A 24,115-nucleotide genomic window follows, 5' to 3' on the forward strand; every position below is an offset into this window, starting at 1 on the left:
GCTGGCACAAACACACATAAAACCGTACTGGGCATGTAAGAAAAGAGCATCATGACTAGATTTCCTCACCGCTCAACAATAAAACCACTCCTCACTGCTCCCCTCCAGCAGTGACAGGGGTGCACAGCCAAACCCCCTCTCCTGAGGGACATCCTGCACACTGTGCTGGGTCAGAGGCCCTGCTGGGCTGTCTGGGTTGGACTTGATGATCTTACAGGTCTCTTCCAGCCTAGAATTTCTGTGATTCTGAGCCCCTCACCTGCTGCTGCTGCTCAGCCCCAGCTGCGGGGGGCTCTGGGGGGCGGCTCTGGGGGGACGGGCCCCGCGCCTCGGGCTGCTGCTCCTTCCCTTCTTCCTCCTTCTCCACGTCTTGGAAACTTGGGATTTTTTTCAGCGTGTCCTTCAGCTGTTTGTACTCCTCCACCTGGGTCTAAAGCCAACATGTTAGTTATGGTGTGTCCAAATTAATTTCTTAATCAAATGTAGTCACCTTGAGGTTGCTGGTAGAAAGCTTGGTATTCCAGGGATGAGAGCTTTTAAAATAGAATTTTTCCCTCCAAACATTAGATGACACTGATCCATCAGGATCTTTTCAAAGTGCACATGCATACCAAAGTGCATTAAAAACATCTCTGTGGGACAAAGAAGAGGAGTTGTTTTATTCATGCCAAGCAGGAGAAGTGTCAGAAGAGGATGATGAAGCTTTCCTGGCAGACTAACGTGAGGGAACTCAAAAGCACCACAACTTCTCCTTTGCTGGTGGAAAGAAGTGCAGCTCTTTCAGAAACAGAAGTTTTAAAGTACATCTACATGTCATGAAAATGCCAAGTGCTCAACATTTAGACAGGTGTTAGACAACAGCCAACATACAGAACTGAGGCAAAGAAAGTCACGGTGATGAAGAGCAAGGGGAAAAGCAGAAGGGAAAAAAGAAAAGAAATAGAAGGGAAATGTAAATTTCCAAAGGCTTCCTGAAATGCAACAGTAACATGTTGGAATTTGATTTGCTGTTTAACTTTGGACAGGATCAGGAAGCTTTAATGAAAATCCAGCCAGGTTGGTACCCCAATCCCTGGCTCTGCAGTAAGATTTCCAATTACAGAGGATTTTTTGGGGTGGGCAGGGTGTATAAAAGCTGATCAGCTGCACACACACAGGTGCCACACCAGAGAATTTCCCTGCTGCTCCAGGGGATGTGTGGGTGTGTTTGAGAACCTCCACAAGCCTAGGGACCTCTAAAACAGAATGGCCTAAAGGGAAAGCAGAGTGCACAGCAGAGTCACTAAAATGAACATTCTGAGTCAATGCCACAGCTTAAAAGGTGCTGATACTGGCAGAAAACAGGGTTTATTAAAATATATAATTAATCTGCCTGGCTTGGAAAAAGCACTAAGACCAAAACACTTTAAAGATTCAGGTTAGTGCAGTATCGACTACTGGTGTTCAATTTCTAGAATACACCCAGAAATAGAGGGATCATTAATGGAGCTGGGAAAGAATCCCTTGGGGACTTTCTGCAGCTGGTTTGCAGGAGAAACCACACCAAAGTGTGAAATGCCCTCTGTTCTCAAGGCATGTGCAAGGCCCTTCCCTGGAGGGTCCCTGTGCGACAATGTCCCAGCCTGGCTGCAGACAGAGAGGCTTTGTGTGGCACAGGCTTCCTAATTAAAGACCTGAATCAAAGCCAGGAGAGTGGGGAGCTTCCCCGTGGGCTTGGTGAACCTCAGATCAGCCCCTCCACGTGGCCTTGTGGGATTTCAGATGTTATCAGCACACACCACACAGCAAATGTGGCCAGTGGGAGAAGAGCTCAGAATTAGCTGCCAGTGTGGGTTAGCACTGCAGATTATGATTCTTCAGATATTCAGTCTGTGAGGGACCTTCCTGATCTTTCCCTGGTTTTTGAGTGTCTTACACATATTGACAGGCACAACAAGCAGAACTGGGGGAAAAAAAATTCAATGCTTCTAATGCTGCTAACAATTTTGTGGACTGTGAAAATGCCTAAATGAAGGAAATCAGTCAGGAATAAAAATAACTTCACACTGCCTCATTGCCTTTCCCTGTGATCTTTCACCAAAAGTCTTCCTCTGCTCCAACATCACTCCCACTTCCAGATTCCCTGTGGCCTCCACAGCTTGCACTGGCACAGCTGACTGAGCCTGCAACAGTTTGTGCTTCATGGATAGTTCACTTTAAAATGACATTTAAGGAACTTAATGCTGCTGGTTCTAAAATCCAATCTGAGCTGCACCTGGAGTTTTCATACCTGCACGCACATCTCCATCTATGCTCTGCTGCTGCTGTGGCCCAGAGCAGCTCTGGCTGCCCCTGGATCCCTCAGGTGTCCAAGGCTGGGATGGGCACTGGGGCTGGAGCACCCTGGGATGGTGGAAGGTGTCACCATGGCAGGGGTGGCACTGGATGAGATTTTTCCAGCCCACTCTGGAATTGCATGGAAACCTCACAGCCTCCCCAGGCACACACAAGAAGAGATCTGGCACCAGCACCCAGGGCTCGGAGATAAATGTGGGGGTCAGAGTGCAGGGTGCTCACAGCAGTTCCACCAGAGAGGACAGAGACAGAAAGGCACTGACAGCTCCCAGGGAAGCAGAGACTCTTTGCCAGGACCACATGCACTGCTGGGCTGGCCCCCAGCCTGCTCTGTCCCCTGAGCCCTCTGGGGAGCAGCCCCTCTGTGCCATGCACTCCTGGGTCCCCATGCCAGAGGCACATGCAGCTCCCTGCAGCCAGCAGAGGTTTGGAGACAGATTTGGGAAGCTGAGAGCCAGCAGGAGCTGCTTTCCTTCTGACCTGAGCAGCAGCTAGTGCACTCTTGTGGTCTTCCAATGTCACCACAAGCTCGTTGTGCTGGGACAGTAAGTTCTTATGCTGTTGCTACACAAAAAGAAGAACATCACACGTTTCACATAAAGTTCATTCTAAAGATCAGTTGGGGGGGGGGGTTGAACTAGGCAGATAATTCAATTTATTTTGAAAAGAAAATCCTTAGCTGGAATTTATTTATTTCATGTGGAATACATATTAAACAGGCAGAGGAAGCAAGGACACCAGGGAAGGCAATTTGGAGGCCAGGATGTGCATAACTAAAATAAAATTAAAAGTAGGGGTAGATGTTGATGGACATTAAAAAAAAAACAGATGGAAAACATTAGTTTTGGCATTGAGTTTTGCTCATGAGTTTTTGCATTGAGTTCTGCCAATCAAACCTGATTTTTAACTTGTAAAACCAAATCCTGATTTTTATACTAAACACCATTTATTTTTTTTATGGGCATACACTTAAAGTCCAGGTGGCCAAAGACAAATCCAGTCCAGCCTATTCCTCTCCTTTTTCCCACATACAGCACAGCCTGTTCTGGGCTTGGGAAAACTTAGGAATTTTTTTTCTTCATGATTTTTAAAGTGCTTCTCAGAGCCAGGCCTACCTTGACATCCTGCAGCTGGGTGTGAATGTCTTGGTGAGCTTTTCTCAGCTGCCTGTTCTCCTCCCGTAAGTTATACAGGGTTTCTGTTGAAAAGAAATGAGAAAAATACAGAGTTTAAACCTGGCTGGATTTGTAACACCAGGCTAAGCACTAAAATTAAGACCATAACACAATCTACATAAAATCCCACACGAGTGCTGTAGTAAAAATTAGGTAGAATAATTGTATGGTTTGTTTTTCTTCCCTCTCCTATTAAAAGCTTTCCATTTTCAAGCAGAAAATCATAACATTTGGTGAAATTTTCTATCAGTGCACCCAGCCTGCACCTGGAATTCTGCATCACTGCTCCTGCTGGGTGCTGCAGATGGCCAAATTCCCTCTGGAAATCTGAATCCAGGAAAGGCACAGAGGAAGGCACCCTCCCCTCTTTCCCCACATCACACCTGGTGAGAGACAATTTTCTGTCACAGGACCCAGCTATTCCTTTGGAAGGGATGCCCAGATGGCTCCAAAAGCTTCTGGGATCAGGGACAGAGCCTTCTATTCCCAATTTTTACATGATGTTGATGTGGAGCCAACAAACAACCTCTGCCTGCAGTGCACACAAACAGCTCCAGAACCAACCCCTGTGTTAGGGACAGGTGGCAGAGAAGGCTCTGATGGACACAGCCCCATTCTTTTGCTCCATGGAACTGTGTAATGAGGATGGAAGAGGCCTGAAAACTGCCCAGAATCTCCAGCAGGAAACTGTGGATGCCAAGAGTAAAAACTGAATTCATCCCCCAAGTGTACAGGGGCAATGTGCTCCAGAGGAGATGGCACATACAGGGAAAAAGGAGGCATAAAATGTAAATAAAGTCACTTCAGAAAGAGGCACAATTACATGTCTGCTAGCAGTGGCAAGTATTCTTAGATTGCCTTTCAGCTACAAACAAAAAGAGGCAAACCTTTCTTCACAGGTTTATACCAGTCTTAGAATTAAAAATTAAAGACTGATTCAATAACCTCTGACACTGGACAGGCTTTTAAGTGCTGGGTTTTTTGCTACTTCTGTGACCCAGACAGAAACACAGCAGATTTCAGAGAGAGGCCTCAGAAAATCATCAATAAAATGGAACTTGTCAGGAGGCAGAAGATGCACAAACGACCTGTGAGTGAGAACAGAGGAAATGTCTCTCTCACACCACACAAAGCCAAACACCCAATTTAACGTGGGCAGCCAGACACAGGTTAAATTTACCCTTCAGCTTGGAGATCTCCTGCTCCTTCTCCTGCTGCAGCTGTAGGTATCTCTCCTTGTGATCACTGAATGTCCTGCTGAACTCCTCTCCCTGCTTTCGGTGATCTTCCTCAAGGTCAGCGTGCTGTTTCTTCAGCTCTTCGTGTTGACTCTGCAAACACCAAGTTGGGACACTGGCACAGCTCTGTATCTGCAGATCTGGCTAATATTGTCCTTGGCAATTTGTTTAGTAAGTGCAGATGAATAGGAAGCATTCATAACAGGAAGGTTATTATTCAAAGCATGCACATTGCAGCTCCTTCCAAACACAAAATGATCTCTGTGATGAGCAGGCTCCTCTCCCAGGGCTGTGTCACCTCACCCCAGAGCTGCACTGTCCCCCTGGGAGCTGCTGAGTGTGGCTCAGAAAATCCCTACGTGCCAAACTACAAGAGGGCTGATAAGTCAGCCTTCCCTACCAGTAATTGCATCTGATAAGATTGATTTACCCACTGGAAAGCCTGACTAGGAAAAACTGCAGGAAACCAGATTTTAGTTGTTAGAGGAAGGCACTGTCCACACCCTGGCACTGTGCAGTGGTGCCAGAAGCCAGCAGGCTGTGTCCCCCCAGCAGAACCAGCTGCACAGGTGCTCTGCTGCCCCAGTCACCCACCTTCAGCATCTGGTGCTGCACGCTCAGGGCGCTGTATCTGCTGTTGGAGTCTTGCTGCAAAACAAGAACACTCGTGTGAAACCCCCTGACACCCCCTGAGCTCTGCACACACAGCTTTGGGAGTCACCAGCCAAGGGATGCAGCTCCCCAGGACACAAATCCATCCCTCCCCTGGCTTTGGAGCTCCCCAGGACACAAATCCATCTTGGAGCTCCCCAGGACACAAATCCATCCCTCCCATTGTCTGGAGCTCCCCAGGACACAAATCCATCTCCCCCCTGGTTTGGAGCTCCCCAGGACACAAATCCATCCCTCCCCTGGTTTGGAGCTCCCCAGGACACAAATTCATCCCTCCCCTGGTTTTCCAGCTCCCCAGCACACAAATCCATCTCCCCCCTGGTCTGGAGCTCCCCAGGACACAAATCCATCCATCCCCTGGCTTTGGAGCAGAGCAAGCTCCCACACTCTGCACCTACTACAGCAACAACCTATTTTAACTCCTGTTCCTCAGCTCCCAAACTGCTCCCCAGTTTCAACATGAAATAGCCATAAAATCCTAATTTACTGGCTTTATAAAGAGTTCTTTACAGGTTTCTGGGTCCTCTGCCAGATAGAGCTCTCCTTCTGGCACTTGGTATATAAAACAAAGTTTCTTGATGTCTTTATGCTTTCCAGTTCAAAGCCCATGTGTTAGAAAGCTGTCACTGTTATTTTCCCTGGGGGCTAAGCTACAAAAAGATTTCTAACACCTTCTTATTCCCCTTTCCCCTTAAATAAAACAACATCACGTTTGAACTACCATAATATAAACAGGGGATTATTTTCTAAATTAATTTTCTGGAGAGGTATTAGTATCTCCCACTATAGCTCAAATAATTAGGAATTGGAGAGCACTTATGAATGCAGAGTAGAACTGGGATGAGTGAGAGCTCTTTCAATTAGTATTTTGCAAGATCTCTTCCTTTGAACAGTCATAATTGCAAAGTATTTCCTTTTCCTTGCAACTCAAATAGCATCAGCTATTAAAAACTTGTTCTAGGCATGATGACTTACCCTTCCTTTATTTAGTGTTTCCTGTGCTTCTAGTTTATAAACAAGAAAATCTGCAACATAAAAGGGAAAGTAATGATGAAGAAAAAACGCCAGGAAGATGAGAATCTGTGCTTGAATAACTCGACTGTTGAGTACATAAATTCTCTTCAAGAGCTGAATATTCATGCACAAACAATTTTCAAAGGATCTTAAAAAAAAAGAAAAAGAAAAACAACCTATGGAGAATTTGACAAAACGAGCAAATTCTTAAAATGCACAAACTTCAAAAAGTTTCATGAAATATTTTCAAGTAAAGTTTTCACACCACAGTGAGAGGCGCAGAGTTCACGCTCAAATCTGCAGATGGGTGATTAAATCTGACACATGAACTCTCTCAGCAGAGGCCCGAGAGAATCATTCAAAAGGAAAAGGCCATTTATTAACTGTGTATTCTTGGAAATAATAAAGCATTTCCTCATTTATTTCTTGACCTCTGTCTGTCTGCAGGGTTTGAGAAGGTGCCTCCCCTCGGGTGGCAGCAGGAGCATTCCACACTAGATGGCACCAGAAACCCACGAGACCTGCACGGTGAGCATCATTGCTCACTCCCTGCCAGCTCTGCTAAAGTCATATTTTTAATTCAGCAGCTGAGGCCTCACTTTTAGGAAGAACAGAGGCTCTACCCTGAAAACAGCAGGGAATTTAGAGGCTGAGGAAACTCAGAGGATTGAATCCTGCTGAACTTTCACAGAGGGCACACAGAGGTGCATGAAATGCAATTTGTGTTTGCCTCACCCACACCTAGAATTTGGTTTTAATCAGGAAAAGGTGTATGAGCATGTGCTCACTCTAAAGCACGTGTAAAAGTACTGATTCCAAGTTTAGTTCCCAGTTGATGGAATGCAGGAAAAGATCCCAAGGTTTTGGTACAAGTTTTGAATTTTTGGCATACCAGGACAGGGTTTGCACATGCCCATACCCCACATACATGTTGAGGTTTTTATGTGCATGGATGCAAACATATTCTCTGTGTTTATTACTTCATGTTGCTGTCAGCTGTAAATAGTATTAAAGGGATGATTGCTTTTAAAAAGATCTGATTAAAAAAGAATAAATAAAAAAGAACTACTACAAGGAGCAACACAGCTCTGCCAAGTGGGTCCTAATACATTGCTTATATATTACCCAAGTGATTTAAAATTTAAGAAAAAACATTAAAAGTGAAGAAAAACCATTGATATAATCAAGTTAAATATCAAAGTAAAAAGTACATTTTTACCTTCCTTTGCCTTCTTATGTTCCAGCCTTTCCTTTTGCAGTGACTTTTCTAATCTTGACCGGTGCTCATACACAACTGAAAAGAGAAATTTTGTTCACAATTCATTTCATAACACACACAAACCTCACCATCCACCCCAACACACCCAGGGAGTGTTGGCACAGAACGCACCAGGAAAATACAAGTGGAATGAGGTCATGGGATAAAGGGCTGTTTGTAACCCTTGTGACAGTAACTTTTTCCCTTTTTGCTCCCTTTATCGATCCCAAATCCTGGGTTATTTGCATGGCTAACACAGAATGTGATAACCAGGTGAGGGATTTGTTTGTGGAGGCAGCCAGCTGTGGTGGAGCTACCAAAGGCTCTTTGCTTCTCAGGAATGCAGGGACATTTTCCACGTTTCCATCCTCCCCTGCCTTGTTTGCACACAGACAAGGAAATAAGACAGGGCAGCTCTGCTGCCAGAGGAATTCCTGGCAGCACACAGAGTGTCACAGGGAGGGAAGGGAGATGCCCAGGGGCAGGACAGCTCCTGGAGTTCAGCAGCTGAGCCATGGGCAACCTGGGAGCCACCCTAAATTCTTCCAAAAGCTGGGAATGCAGCATTCCTGTGCACTGCCTCCCTGCAAAAATGACTCCCAAGGAGTGTCCAAGCTGCCCATGCTTTGCAGACACCATCCCAAAATGGGGTTTACATTTATGGCTTTGTTTGTTGTGTCCAGGTGTGTTTAGGACATCCAATGTCCCCTGGCACAAAGTTCCCCATTGGCTGCCAGTAAAGCAGATTTCACTCAGGCTGGGCTTTGGACATGGAGTTTGGGATGTGGCACTCCCTATCTACCCTTCCTCACCTCTCATTATCTGAAACAGCCAAGTTTGCAGCAAAGATATCAATTAAAACACCTGGAAATTACAATTATACGTGTTTAAACTCAGTTTAACACATGTATCTTTCACTGCCCAAATTACAGTTTGCATTCTTCTACTGAGTTATTAATTTGTAATAAAACAGTGAGTGATTTTTCCATCAAAACCAGGAAACTCATTGTCTAAGAATAAACCATTGATGAATGCAAGCCTTCAACAAGAAGCATCAAGTAAAGATTTGTATCTTGGCAGCTACAGAAAACTCTTCTTGCACCTTAAAACAAGTTCTTAATTCCACCAAGGTGCATCCTGCAGCCTTATCTCTAAGTGTTTATGTTTTAGCTCTGAAGCTGGATTGCTAATCAATCCCTGGCACCTATCTCCACTTTGCTATTTATCTTCTAAAGTCAAGGGCATCAGTGAGGATGAGCCAATGTATCAACACCCTCTGGAAGGGAACAAGCAGGAATGAATATTCAAAAAGTCACCAGAAGGCTTGGAGAAAGGGAAAAAAAAAAGCACTACAGAGCACTACAGTGATGGTTTTATTTCACCCTGAAGGTGGTGAATGCTGAATTATTGTGCAAAAGGAACAGTGGCAGCAGAGCAGCTCCGGAGAGCAATGAAAATCCATAATGGGCTTTCCCCTCCCATGCAATCAGGGTGGAACAGGGATTTTGGCAGACACACGAAACCACAAATGGATTTGGAGGGAACATTTTCCATTCCACTTCTCCATCTGCAAGTGCACCTTCCCCAGCTCCTGCTGCTGCTTTAACAAGTGTGTCTGTGGGGGGAAACCCTGCACAGCCAACCCACCACAGGGGCAGGAGAAGGCAGGATTTGGGGTTTGGGGACCTCTCAGAGCATCCCTGCTGAGCTCTGGGCTTCACCCTGCACCTGCAGGGTCTGAACACAGGCAGTGCAGCCCGCCCTCTACCTGCTGAGTAGCAATCCTTGAAACACTGGCCCAAAGCTGGAGAAGTGCTAAAACAACCCCTCAGGTGATTAAAAAGGTCAAGGAAAAACCTCCTCCCTCACCTCTGCCCTCTGAGTTCAGTTACTGATTGGCCCAGCAGGTTCCCCTCTGATAAAAGTCCATCAGGTGCAATGCACTGAAGGTGTTGAGTAAAAATAATTATTAACAAAGCACAGCTCCCATGTTTCCTCACTTGCTCAGATTTTTAAATACATACTGGAGTTAATCTCCTATAAATTTGAATTATTTCCACCAGTTAGGAAATTTAACTCAAAACAGAGATTTCCTAGTCTTTATCTAAGGGGCCTGTTACTACAGAAGGAATTTCTCCTTCTTCACTGTCAGCATAGGAATTTCTCCTTCTTCACTGTCAGCATGGATACAAGATGTCTGAGCAAGAATCTGAAAGAAGTAAATACACTGAAAAACAGCTTTTATAGAAAAGTAGAACCTATGTAAGGAATCTGACAAAATCCCACTGCTGGGATGCACAAATCATTTTTCCTAGGGTAAGCTTTTAATTTTGCACTGATCTTTATAAAAATAATTGAACTTTATTTCTATGTTATATTTAATAGAATGGTAAAAAAGGGGGGGGAAATGTTGTCATTTAATGGCTCATAGGCAGTATCCCAAAGCTGGAGTTACTGCAGGTATCAGCTTAATTCTTGAAATTACCTACAGAACGTAACCTACAATAATGAACAAAGACCCACAAACTCAACTGTTAACCTCACAGGTCAATAAAAGACCTTTCACCTTCAACAAGGAAACACTGAAAACTCCTGGAGAACACCCCAATAAAATCAAGTCCTCAAGGTTTTCCCCATAAAGAGAAGGAAGTGGGGGAGCAGGGAGGTGTGGAATGCCCTGCACGTTCCCAGATTGCACCACTTCCACCAGGGCTGAGCGTTAATTACAACACAGCAGGCAGGGAGGTGATGAAATTGAGATTATTTAACAGCCAACGTTCCTTCTCTTATCTTTGCTCTGCCCTTCTAAGCAATAAGGCTCTTAGTAAGCAAAATCAGCCATTATTGTACATTTAAAAGAAAGCATTTCCTTGTTTACATTATCAGAAATTTTGTGACTGTGTTACATTAATCATTTGGTCAGAAGGATTATCCAGAGTCTAAAATGCCTTGGAAAATTAAGATTACACTGGGATTTAAATATACATGATACAAGAAATTTAACTAATTTCAACATGAGTGCTTGTTACACAATTCTGAAATCTCTCTCTGAGCTTACAGTAGTAGCTTTCACTTCAAACCAGCAGATTTCAGTAGTCTTGGCAACACTCAGTGTTGTTTTCCCTCGCACTGTGGCAGAGTTGAACTGAGCCAGCAGCATGGGGTAAACCACCCTGGCACCTCTCTGGTGATGCTGTGAAGGTCTGCAGAACACAGACTTGCTATAAAAACAGTGAATTCCCCATTCTTGTCCCTGCAAATAGAACCAGTTAAAATGTAAACTATGGAAAAAGCCTTTTTGCTGAGAGTAAAGCATTTCCACGAGTCAAAGAGGAACCCCTTCAATGTGGGGTGTAGGATAAATTCTCTAATCCAATGACAATAATTACAATTTTGACCTCGGATGACATTTCATGCCAACTGTGACACATTTCATGCTGGTAGGAAATATTATTAATGTAACAAGACCTGCTCCCCAAGCTTCCAGCCCTGTATTTCAATCAGTGAATCTGCTTTCAAACAAGATCCACTGATTTCACTAGTGATAATCTTATCAGGAACAGCTTATCAAGCTGCAGCAGCAGGATTCCCCACCACAGTACAAGCCATGCTGGCCTCAGTATCACAGTCCATCTATTTCACAGACTCAACTGAGGGTTTAGCAATAAATGGATATTCCAGTGACACTGCAAATATCTTGGAAAAATTGAAGTATTCACACAATAAAGACTAGGAAATCTCTGTTTTAAGTACAGAGCAAGAAAACAACACCACAAAAAAAAAAAAAAACAAAACATTTATTTATCATAGAATTGGAATAGTTTGGCTTGGAAGGGACATTAAAGCTCATCTTGTTCCACCGTCCTGCCATGGGCAGGGACACCTTCACTTCCACCAGACCAGGCTGCTCCAAGCCACAATATTTACAATATATTGAACAATATATTATATAAACACAATATATAAACACCACAATATATAAACAACATAATATATAAATTTAGTCATTTGTGTCCTTGAAGTTTTCTGGTTTGAATTTCCACAAAAAAAGGACAGAAATAGAGACCAAGGGAAGGTGAAACTGATTGTGTGTGAGGCTGCACTGTGGAACACCCAGGCAGGGATGGATGCTCTCATTTTGCTCTCTGCAAACCACAGCTGGCACTGTGTGGACTATGAGAATTACCCTGACTTCCAAGCAAACTCCTACACTTTGCAATTTACTCACATGATCAAGTAATGGTTCTCTCTAATTACAACCAGTGATGTCAAATTCCTCCTGGAAAACCACACCACGCACTGGCAGTTGTGCTTTTAAAAATGACCCCTGCTTTGACTAAATTCCTTAAGCATTTCTTTTGTTCAGAGTAGTAATATTTTGAAAAGTTTGTATATAATATCTGGATCTTTACATTCAGGGGATTTTTAAGAGAAAGCAGAAGATGCTTTCAGAGATCCTGCACTAAAAATGAGCTATCAATTAAAATAAAGCTGTTCCTCTGATTTACTCAGTATTCCAGGAAGAAGTTCCAGTAAGCAATTCTAGTTTTGCCTTCCCCGCAGTTCTGAAAAATGGGGAATACTGGAGAATTTGGCACATTAATGCATCCCACACACTTGTACTTCTAAGGGATCATTGTGGCCTCTATTTTATTGTAAGGATGACAGGAAAATGAATTTTTAAACTGGAGCAAACATCTACATTTAATAGAACCCCTTTACTTCAGGCTGCCTTTCTTAGAAGTCAGTAACACCTCTAGGAAACAACAGATGTAAGGTAAGTTGGGACAGAAGGAAGGATTTCTCATGTTTAAAGAGTAAACTGTAATAGCTGCTGCTAAAAATAAATAGGAGAAGGGGTATTAAATGTGATTAAATATTTAATCCCTCACAGATAGGCTTCAGACCTGACTTTTATCAGGAAGGAGATCGTGTTTCCAGAAATGATTTCTAGTGCACTCCACAAAAGGTTTCTTCCAAGCCTTGGTACCACAGGTGGGATCAGCATTGCTGCTTTTCTATACCAGTAGATGATAAAGGGTTTGGGTTTTTTTTTGGAGTGATGATAAATGCAAACAGTTCAAACTAAACCTGTGATTTTAGTGATTTTAGACTAAAATTAGCAGAAAAACACACAGAAATTGATAAAAGCTGCAGGGACAACAGTTTTCTTCTCACATCACCTCTGAATCTCTGGGTCTGCTCAACCCTCAGCTGCAGGAAACAAGGGCCTGTTCTTTCCCTCAAAAAGTCTTTTACACTTTTTTCAGTTTTATGAAGGGTTAGTGATTGGATCTACGTGGTGTGAGGATGTACATAAATATCTATATTCAGGAATTAGTACAAAATACAGCTTGGAGAAAAAAGCCCAACCTACAGATGCACAAACTGCACCCAGAAATCCAGAGTTTTGAGTTTGTGATTCATTTTTTGACTGAAAATGGCTTAGTGGAGTGTGGTGGTGTGGATAGAAGCAGGCTCCTTACTCTTTCCTCTGGGAGCTCAGGCAGACCATGCTTCTCTCATCATGTCTGTAATTAATCCCTGGAAATGACTGCCAAACTCTGGGCTCTGAGTCACCTCAGGAAAATAAGATAGCAGCTAATTTCAGGTGCTTTAGGGGAAGGGGAAATGCAGGGGACAATGTGGAACAATTGCAGTTTCTTTCATTGATTAGTTAAAAATACAAAGTGGAAAATCTCAGGAGGTTTGGGTAACCACAAAAAAGATCAGAAGTGCATCCAGCTCACAAGACCCTTCCTTAAACAAGGACAGCATCCAAACAGGTTGAACTCCTCAAGAGCTCACCTCAGGCTCTGACATGACTAGAAATTCACACCCCTGAATCCTGAAAATCCCAAGGAAAATCACCCAGCAAAGGGTTCAGCTTTAATTACTCGTTCTGTAGAGCTCATTTTTTTCCCAGTAATCTGATTTATTTAGCTTTCATTACCATCAAACCTCAAAGCAGCACCTGACTTTCACCAGGGTGGATTAAATGACTTTTTCCCTGCAAGGACCCCATTCCAAAAGGAGCAAAGTGAACTCTGCTGGCCACAAATTGCTGGCAATATCCTCAGCAGCACACCAGAGATGCTATAATGGGCACTCACATCCCTGAGAGGGTGGAAACCTTACTCATAAATTGCTCCACCCAAACTCAGAGGCTGACAAGCCAACAGCCAGCCCAGTGAGACAATGAATGTGCTTGGAACATCATTTTTAAGGCTCAGGAATTCAGCCAGGCAGGAATATCAGTGTCCAAGAAGCCAGAATGCAAACTCACCACCATCAACCCATCCTGCCTCCCTCCTGAAGTGTCCACTCAGCTCCACCACTGAAAAGCTTCAGGAGGCTTAAACCACCAGCAGTAACCAATATTTGATATTTTGCAGCACGATGTGTGATGCAGGTCTTGTGTCAAAGTGGGGAGGGGGAGCACCAAAGCACCAAAGCAGGGAACAAACCCACCCCATGAGCTCATTCTGCTCAAAATTCCTGCCCTGTGATCCTCAGCCAGGCTCCAGCTGGGGTGCAGAGGGAATTCTGCAGCTCTGGTTACCCAGGATTTATCCTGGAATTGGTGTTTCCACAATGAAACAGCACTTGGGCATGGGTTACACATAAATATGGGCACGTGCTCAATTTACCTTTCAAGTCAGAATTTCAAGACATGGAAATTCTGCTATGGACCCTGAAACAAACTTCTCTAAGTTAATTATCTGAACTAAGTTCCAGCACCTTTTCTGTACTTGGGTTATGAGGAAGAGCTGGATAATTCCAGATAACACAAAATCTTGAGGGTGAGCTGCAAACCAAACACATCTCTATCTAGTTTATACATATATGTACATGCAAATGCATATATATAGATTATATTATATAAATACATATTTATTATATATTAATATAAATTATATATTTTTATATAAATATATCATATAATATTTTATTAATATAATGTAATGTAATGTAATATAATATAATATAATATTATATTATATTATATTATATTATATTATATTATATTATATTATATTATATTATATTATATTATATTATATTATATTATATTATATTATATTATTATATACATTATATATAATCTATAATATATATTATATTTTCTATTATATATATTATATATATTATATTATATATTATATTATATTATATTATATTATATTATATTATATTATATTATATTATATTATATTATATTATATTATATTATATTATATTATACTATATTATACTATATTATACTATATTATATTATATATCATATTATATTATATCATATTATGCATATATATACAAATATACATTATACCATATACCTCTTCCATATTCAAATTCTGCACAATTTCAAGTATTTAATGTTTTTTTAAGTATGCAGAATATGAAATATCAATTGAAAATGTGAATGGAAGTAAAAAAAAAAATGTGAATGGAGGTAAAAAAATGGAGCCAGGTGCTCAGAGGAGGTTACAAAGCAAAGCTTTCCATTTCAGGAAGCCAGGTAGCAGAATTTGGGATGCTGCACTTGCCATTTCAGGGGAAGCACACACAGAACCAACCTCTCCTCTTACAGGGCTGCCAGGGATCTCCCAGGCAGCAGGAAAGCACTGTCAAAGTGCTGCAGTGTTATGTGCAGCCTGAAGCCACAGGAATGACAGGAATTCAGGATTCTGTGATTAGGAAGAGCAGCCAAACACACAGGAGCTGCAGCAGATGCAGCTCTACTTGTCCGATGCATGTGAAAAATAAGTGAAAAATTAAAGGCAGTGCTGGTTCCTCCCAGCCCTGCCAAGTCAAGGTCCAAGTTTAAGGCACTGTAAGAAAGGGATGTAATAGTGAAGTACACCCAGAACTGTGTGATGTCAGAGCAGCTTTGGCATCTGTGCAGCTTGCACACAGATATGATAAATATTAACCACTGAGGTGACACAGAGCTGTGATCTGAGTGTGCAGTGCACTGTGCAATTCCACATCATAAAGCCACCACAGATGTGCCAACCCCCCGCAGGTCACCCCCTCAGGGAGCTTCTTTTGGGACAACTGGCACACCAGGCACAGAGCAATCCACATTTGCTTTACAGCCACTGCCTTGTAGCACTGCATCAGAAACCTCTGAGGAAATCCACACCTTGGCCACAGCAGGGAAAGCTCTCAAGGCCAGAGTCCCTGCTGGGCTGGCTGCCAGCATCACTGGACAGTCCCAGGCTGCACACAGATTGCACAAAGCCATCAGCCTGACAGGAAGGGCAGAAAAAAAATAAGGTAGTAAGAGGCACTAACTGTAGGCTGTTATTAGGATTAGGGATTAAAACAGATTAAACAGATTTAAATAGTACACAAGGGGTTACTTAACACCCAGAGGATGAGAAGACAGAAGCTGCAAGGGCTAAAAAGATGTCTGTGGATGCTTTCAATCCTGCAGCAATCACAGGTACCATCAGGCTCACCTGCACTCCCAGTGTGGTTCTGTTCTAGCAACTGAAGCCTGTTCCTGTATGCCCAATAGGTCAATACTTACACTGACACAGTTTTAAAGGAAGCAAAAAGCATCAAGTTTTGCTTTTATCACTTTAAGAAGCACTAAGGAAGATTATCTCCACGTTTCAAATGTATATCGTGCTCAGAGAATGAGACTTTAAAATAATCAGCTTACTGGGAAGATCAGCTCCTCTATGAAAGACCTTACAGATAACAATGACTTCAGGTTTTCTCAGCAGTCAAAAAATTTTGTGTCATCTCTGAATTTTGCCCCTGGTGTTCCCTTTGTGGATTATAAAAGCAGCCCTACTTTCTCCATGCCCAGCAGAACTTTGTTAGAGAAAAATACCGAAGTATGATATTCTTCTACAAAATCTTCTGCACTCTGATCCTCTAAAGGGGGTAAGTTTAAGATCCCAGCCTCACTAACCCAGTTATTGTGTTTCCCAGGTCTGCCACCCTTCCCTTTGTACCCTGAGCTCATTCCAAGGGGCACAAACACTTCTCAGCAGAGAGGCTGAAGCTGTGAACACCAGGGAGGGCAGAACCCCCAAACCCACAGCTCTCTTCAGATCAGCTGTGTGTGTGAAATGATTGTGAGACTCCTCCTGCCCCATTTCCCAGTGATCTGTGCATTCTGCCTTGGTATTCTCCCACGTACTCCCAGGAGACTGAGCCTCCTTCAGGTGTTGCTGTGTTTGAGCAAAACAAGGCAATGAAAAAGATAAAAATCTAAGACAGCTGGCTTTTCATGGAAAAACAGAAAGAACAGCTCATTCGGGCATAAAGAACTGGCAAGTACCAAAAAGAAGGTTGTTATTACCTACATTTTTGAAAAAAAAAACCATAAAAACCTGAAAAAGAGTAGAGAGGACAGCAGAAAGTGAAGGGAGCTGCACTCTGAGCTAGGGCTGAGGATCCTGATTCAGATTTTGGGCAGAGCAAAGGCATTCAGGTCCTAAACTGCCCCTGTGTCCATAAACTCAGGAGTGCCCATGAACCTCAGGCATTTCACAAACGGACTCAGGTTTCACTCACAAACCCCGACAGGGGAGCTCCCAAGCTCCTCTGTGTGCAATCAGGAAAGGAACTGCCTTTGCAGGCTCCAGCAGCCACAACAAACCCTACACAGAGTCAGACAACAGGTGACACTTCACTGCCCTCCAACAGATTCACTCCAGACTTCCTGGGGCACACACAGCCTCAGCACTCTCAAAAACAGCACTTTCACAAGCTGCCTTTTTATTTTTGTATTTACACTGAAACCTATAAAAGCCTCCTGATGACATGGTTGTTCAGGAAACAGAAGTCCAAGGAATCCTTTTCTGCTCAGCTTGAAAGTCCTATCCAGCCACCCAGGAGAGCTGTGAACACCTGTGGCTGCAGCACCCTCCCTTCCTTCACCTTGCCCTTTAACTGGTTTCTTTTTAAACTATTTCAGGGTGCTTCCATTATATTTCAGGCCCCAAAGTTATCTCTGGTCCAGGATCTATAGGGAAACTGGTTATGCTGCATGGAAAAGATAAGCTGCATTACTTTACCAATACTTTAATTTTATTGTTCTCATAAAGCAATAAACTCAAAGAATAATCTTTGGACAGCCAGGAGAGGTAGCTCAAATATATGTAGAGGGGTTTTTCTGTTTGTTTTATTGGTTTTGTTTTGTTTTGGTTTTTTTTGGTTTTGTTTTTTGTTTTTTTTTTTAATTTGGCAACAGGAATATTGTTGATTTAAAGGCTAGGTTGTTTAAAATCAAAAGTTCAAAGTGCAGTCAGATACTGCACCTGCAAACTGGAATTGCTGTCAGCATTTTATGTCGTTTCCGAGTCTCTTCCCTCCTGTTGTTTCATAACAAAGAGTTAAACAGGACAGGTTCAGGAAGGAGTTTGGTGGGGGATATCACCAGTCAGCCTAAGTGTCTCCAGGTGAGCTGGGCACAGGCTCTGAATTCTCTGTGTTCTCCTCACTAACAAACTCCTGCTGCAAAAATCCAGGTGATTGTGCAGGGGAGGCCATTACAGAAAGACAGGGATAAAAAGTTTATTTCCCAGATCCTCTGGAGCCCTTAAGAATATAACTTCCCTTTACTTTAGTGGGAAATTAGGCAGCTAGGGGCTGCTGCTGCATTTAGTATTTCTCTGGGCTCTCACCCTCTCTTAGGTCTAACAGCCCCTTCCAGAACACAGGAAAACTTAAAGAACCATTTTTTATTGTTACATTTTATTTTCCCTTGTATTCTGTAACTTAATTGCCAGTGATTATTTTTTTTAAACAGGGTTTACTGCTACCATACTTGGCACAGATAAATTCTCCTGCTTAATGGGCTTGATACACTGGCATGGATCCCAGAACCATGTGAGTTTATTGCATGGATCATCAAATCTATTAATGTTACCAGATCCTGCTCCATAGCTCACATTTCCCATTGATACATTGAAACAAGCAAGAGAATTACAGAAAATGCAGCTCCCATGAACATGCTTGGATAGATGGTGGCCACTCAAAACCATGTTTCAAGCATGGAAAGTTCAAATCAGCATTCCAGACCTCGCATATCAGATGCAGAGATCTCCCCATTGTGGCAGGACAAAGTGTGTTGCACATTCCTCTGGAGCAACAGAAAAAGCCAACTTGTCAAATTTTAGCTTGAGAACAAGATGTTCCTGTGTCCCCTGTTGGCAAATGCACAGCCTAGCAAGAGCAGCCCTTTAGCCACCTGCCCAGCCAAACCTTCACACCTTTTCTGTGACTAAAGTGAAGGTTTCTGGCCAAGAGCTCCCTGGTATTACCTGGAATTGAAATACTAAGTGAGGGTGGTGTCAGCTGGTGACTGAACACCTTGAAGGAAGTAATCACTGTAAGAATCTAAGAGCATAAACCCAACTCTGTGCTCTCTGCACACAAACTCTGTGCTGCCAGGCATGCTTTGAGGGATGCTCCCACAGGGAAAAGGATGGCTGAGGATCACCCTGAAGTTTAGTGCTGCTACAGCAGATCCTCTGATTCTTCTTTCATGCTATTTTGAGAGAGAAAACTTGAAAGCTGGCTCTGAGCTTTGTGCTGACCTGACAACCTTGCACTTGACAATTAGAGAGGTGCTGAGGTCTTTCCTTTCCCAGACCACTGATGTTTCAGGTACATCCCTGCTGCTTTGCTTCTGCTATCTTGGCATGCAGACGTCAGACAGGGACAACTTTTCATCTTCAACTACAGGACACCCACATCTGCTGCATCCTTAAACCAAGATACACAAGCATCTGTATTTATGTGGCACCTTTAAGCCAATAAATTCAAAGTTATTCCAAAAGTAATAGAACAGCCTTACCCAAGTAACTTACTTGAACTTTACTTTTAAATCACCCTTTAAAACCACTTTATTCAAATACTCCTCTCCTCCATCCTGAGGCTATTTAAGGTTTATGCTGCCCAGGAGCTGCAGATGGATGCTCAACATAAAACCCTGCAAGACAAGGAAGTTTTTGTGGGAGAAGCCCACAAAAATGCCAGACTGGACACAGTCTGCACTGCTTGCCTGCCTTTCCCTTTTGTGCCAAGAATCCCAAGTGATGTGCAGTCCTTTGGGAATAAATAAATAAGAGTCTCTACGGGATGTGCGGGGAGAGAGGGCATGAGAGCTCTGCAGGAATCCACAACACCTCACCTAGGGAGACACTACAACCCCGCAGGCTGGAGGAGAAGAAGGGGGAGAAGGAGCAAAACTTTGAGAGAGGCTGGACAGCCAGAGGAGGAGGATGAGGAAGAGGAGGGTGTTCTGCAAGCCTCGGGGAAGGGCAGCAGAGGCTCCTGCCGAGGGAGTACCTTGTAACTGAGCCGAGAGCGACTCCTGATGCTGCTGGTACTTGAGCGCCGTGGCCTCAGCCTTCCTCAGCTGGCCCTGCAGCTCGTAGTAGAGCATCGCCCCGTACAGGAACCCGAACACCACGGTCAGCAGCAGCAGCGTCTGGAAAATCCGCTTCTGTTTCCGGGAGCACATCCCGTTGCCCATGTCCCCGGCGGGGTCCCGAGGGCCCCCGCCCGTCACGGCTCAGCAGCGGGCGGGAGGCGGCGGCATCGGAGGCCCCGGGAGGAGCAGGAGCAGGAGGAGGAGGAGAAGGAGGAAGGGAAGGAGGGACGGCGGAGGCGGGGCCGGCCCAGCGTTTCAGCCCCTGGGCACGGCCGCGGCGCCCGGGGCGGTCTCTGCGGTGCGGGCAGCGGCGGGGCTCATGCCGGGGATGCTCCGCGTCCCTGCGGCCGTGTGCGGGTCCCTGCGGCCGGGATGGGGGGCTGCGGGGAACAAAGGCAGCTCCGGGCCCCGCACTGACGTGTCCCCGCTCGGCCGCGGCTCCCCCGCCGCGGGATCCCCGAAGGAAGTCCCGCTCCGGGCGCGGCCTCATTGGGTCGGGCCGCGGGGCTCTGCCCTCCCTCCGGAGCGCATTGGGTGCCCGCCGCGTCCGTCCGCAGCGGGCCGCGCTTCCCGCCCGCCCCTCCACACTCCGGCTTCAGCCCTTCAGCCCCGCATCCCTGCATTCCCGCATGCCTGCATTCCCGCATCCCTGCATTCCCGCATCCCCCTCAGTACCGCATCCCCCTCAGCCCCGCATTCCTTCAGCCTCTCATGCCCGCAGCCTCCCATCTCCATGAGCCCCGCATCCCCCTCAGCCCCGCATCCCCTCATGCCCTCATTCCCGCATCCCCCGGTGTGGGGCCGCCTCGGGAACGGGGCTTATGCGGTGATGAGCGGGGCTGTGACAGTGGGGCTGTGACAGAGGAGGTGACAGCCGGGGTGACAGCGGGGTTGACACCGGGACTGTGGCAGCTGGGGTGACACCAGGGCTGTGGTAGCGGGGGTGACGCCGGGGCTGTGGCAGAGGGGGTGACACCCGGGTTGTGGCAGCGGGGTTGTGACACCGGGGCTGTGGTAGCTGTGGTGACACCCGGCCTGTGACAGAGGGGGTGACACTGGGGCTGTGGTAGCTGTGGTGACACCGGGGCTGTGACAGAGGGGGTGACACCGGGGCTGTGGTAGCTGTGGTGACACCGGGGCTGTGACAGAGTGGGTGACACTGGGGCTGTGACAGAGGGGGTGACACCGGGGCTGTGACAGAGTGGGTGACACCGGGGCTGTGGTAGCTGTGGTGACACCCGGCCTGTGACAGAGGGGGTGACACCGGGGCTGTGACAGCTGGGGTGACACCGGGGCTGTGGTAGCTGTGGTGACACGCAGCGCGTGCCCCAGTGGCACCGCCGGGACCGTGTGGGGCTCTGGGGCACGGGAAAGGCAAAGCCCCAAAGAGCCTCTTGTAGCCATTGCCCCTGAGGTGTTCGTGGAATCTCAGGATGATTGGGGTTGGAAGGGACCTTAAAGACCACCCAGTGCCACCCCTGCCATGGCAGGGACACCTTCCGCTGTGCCAGGCTGCTCCCAGCCCTGTCCAGCCTGGCCTTGGGCACTGCCAGGGTTTCCCAGCTTCTCTGGGAATTCCATCCCAGCCCCTTCCCACCCTCACAAGGAAGAATTCCTCCCCAGTATCCCATCTAAACCTACTCATCACATGAATCTGTTTTTTCGTAGCTTGTTGGCTGCACTTTGTTCTGGGTGTTATTTGTCACAGCCTTCGCTGTCCTTGGCCTTTTCTTCCCCCAGAGCCCAACCCAGGGCACTGGTGCATCCCAAAAATGTGCCATCCTAATTCAGTGCTCCCAAATCCCCCTGTGGTGCCAAAAAATGTGTCACATGTACTTCATCAGCTTAAATTCAGACTTAGCCTCAATACAGTTCCCTCTCCTAGTGTATTTTATTACAGGACAAACAAAACCCAACCAACTCTCAAGCTAAACTAGAAAAATAAGCAAAAAAAAAAAATCAAATTAACATGCCAAAGTTATTTTTTTCCTAAATGTATTTAACTCATAAATCTGTGTTTTGCATAGGCATTATTCTGGCCTTGATAGAAAAACAACATCAAAGAAGCTCAAGAAATTCTTATTCAAATATTCTGCATATTCCAGTAATTAATAACAGTCAGTACCACAAGCTAATATGATTTCTATGTGTATATCTGTTTGATATAGTCTCATTTAATGGAATCCCTCATTCTCATTTCAGGACCAAAGTGTTTGAAATTATGAGTTAGAAGGAACTGTACTTGCTTTGAAACAATGATGATTAAAAAAAGTAAAAAAACAAACAAAAAAAACCACTTTTCCCTTGTCTTTAGGAAGCTTCATTTAAAGTTACATTTAAAATATTTTTTTCCAACCATGAGTGTTTCAAGTTGAGGTATTTTCATGCTGGTTTAGAGTATCCATTTCTTTCACAATAGTATTTCGAGGAAGTTTCTCAGTATCACCCAAGCTCCAGCTCCCCTCCCTCTACCAAACTCCTTCAGAACTCTCCTGTGCTTTTTCCATTTCCAGGCTCTTCAGGCTGAGCTCTGCTGAGTAAAATGAGATAATTCTTTATTTCTGGACTCAGACTTTCAAATCACTGGGGGTGATTTATACTTCATCATTGCAACTCTTCAAATGATTTAATTTTTTTGTGTTTCCACTTGTTGCTTACATCACCACTCATAAAACCAGTCTGCGTCTTCAGTTTTGATTACTTTGCACTGGAGAACAATTGGCTGACATTTTACAATGTTTAAAATGATAAAATGTAAATTTAAAAGGACACTGAACCCATAGTGTTATTTAATATCTATTCCAAATACATTTAATTGATTATGGTGTAAATATACTTTATACCCTGCTAGTAGAAATTGGCAATATCATTAACAAATACTAGGGAAAAAAAAGCAAATTACTATCTCATTTTGTTTAATCAAATATTACTTATGTTCAGGAGCTGCTAGTGATAGATCTCTTCACCTCGTGTAAATTGTGATTCTCCACGAACAAACCAATTAAAGTTGAAATGAGGAATTTATTGGGAGCAAGGGACTATTATGCAAAGCTATTAGGCAAATTTGAATTGGAAGTCCCAAAATAGAAAGGTTTGGCCCTAAAAGAGGCTGTAATAGATTAAAAAGCATTAAATTAGTTGCTAGGAGAGAAATGCAACTTGGCCTAATCTCTGGGTACGTTACTGAGGTAATCAGGAGAGATGAGGGATGGGTGGTGTCCAGCAGGGGGAATTGGGGGCAGGAATTCACACAGAGCCATTTGTCAGCTCTGCTTTCATCTCCTGGCCACAGGAGGCTTGGGCAAGCCTCAGCCCTTGGCCACAGATTGGCCAATTCCACCCGGTTAACCAAGGAACGTTGAGCAAAATGAAGTTCCTCTAAATGTATAAATTATGTATAAATGTATAAATTATGACCCTGCAAGTTCCATGCACTCAGACCTGGGTAACAGAACCTGACCAGGGGAGAGATGTCAGAAAAATCCCATTTCCTTCGGACACAGGTCCTCATCATCAACCACAAGATGTGGGAAGTGCACCCCTCTGTAATTTGGACGCCACAGAACTACATTTTTTGGTTTGTTTGTTTCCTTTGTTTGTTTTCCTCCTCATAAAATAATTTTCTTGTATTTTCTGTCACTGTTTTTCACTAAACTCGATGCCACAATTATTACATCTCTAATAAAAATGATCATTGAACAGCTTTGAGTTTTTCCAGAATGGTGTAATGAGCACAGCAGCTAAACAGATCAGGCAGCAGGTCTTTTATTTATTTTTATTTTATTTTAATCTTCTCAGTCAATGGATCAGGGATCCCAAGCGATGCAAATGCACGGGGCAGGTTGTCCCACACAAGTCACAGAACATTTCTTTGCCTGCCAGAAGTTCAGGAATGTCCTGGCAAGGCATTTTGTTGTTACCTCTCCAGCTACAAAGTACATTCCAGCTGCAGATGTTTAACCTTTTTGTCCAGTGGCTAAAGCTTACTGAGACATACAAAGATTGGTTTAACTTGCAGTGT

General features: G+C 44.4%; 1 protein-coding gene across 2 annotated transcripts in view; it reads right to left on the reverse strand.

Moving 5' to 3' along the window:
- GOLIM4 (golgi integral membrane protein 4) overlaps window positions 1-20,473 on the reverse strand; it is a 29,427-nt gene extending 8,954 nt beyond the window's left edge. The window contains exons 1-8 of one of the 2 annotated variants that reach the window (XM_058031011.1): window positions 20,010-20,473; window positions 7,653-7,727; window positions 6,395-6,444; window positions 5,342-5,395; window positions 4,690-4,840; window positions 3,450-3,532; window positions 2,815-2,898; window positions 260-430 (exon numbers count right to left, since the gene is read on the reverse strand). In XM_058031011.1, the coding sequence (XP_057886994.1) occupies window positions 260-430; window positions 2,815-2,898; window positions 3,450-3,532; window positions 4,690-4,840; window positions 5,342-5,395; window positions 6,395-6,444; window positions 7,653-7,727; window positions 20,010-20,196 (855 nt within the window). In that variant the 5' untranslated portion in view covers window positions 20,197-20,473. The remainder of the gene's footprint in view (window positions 1-259; window positions 431-2,814; window positions 2,899-3,449; window positions 3,533-4,689; window positions 4,841-5,341; window positions 5,396-6,394; window positions 6,445-7,652; window positions 7,728-20,009) is intronic. The other variant, XM_058031012.1, reaches the window with a different exon arrangement.
- Window positions 20,474-24,115: the final 3,642 nt, after the last annotated feature.

The sequence above is a fragment of the Melospiza georgiana genome, chromosome 10 (assembly GCF_028018845.1).
Source record: "Melospiza georgiana isolate bMelGeo1 chromosome 10, bMelGeo1.pri, whole genome shotgun sequence".
NCBI classification, from domain to species: domain Eukaryota; kingdom Metazoa; phylum Chordata; class Aves; order Passeriformes; family Passerellidae; genus Melospiza; species Melospiza georgiana.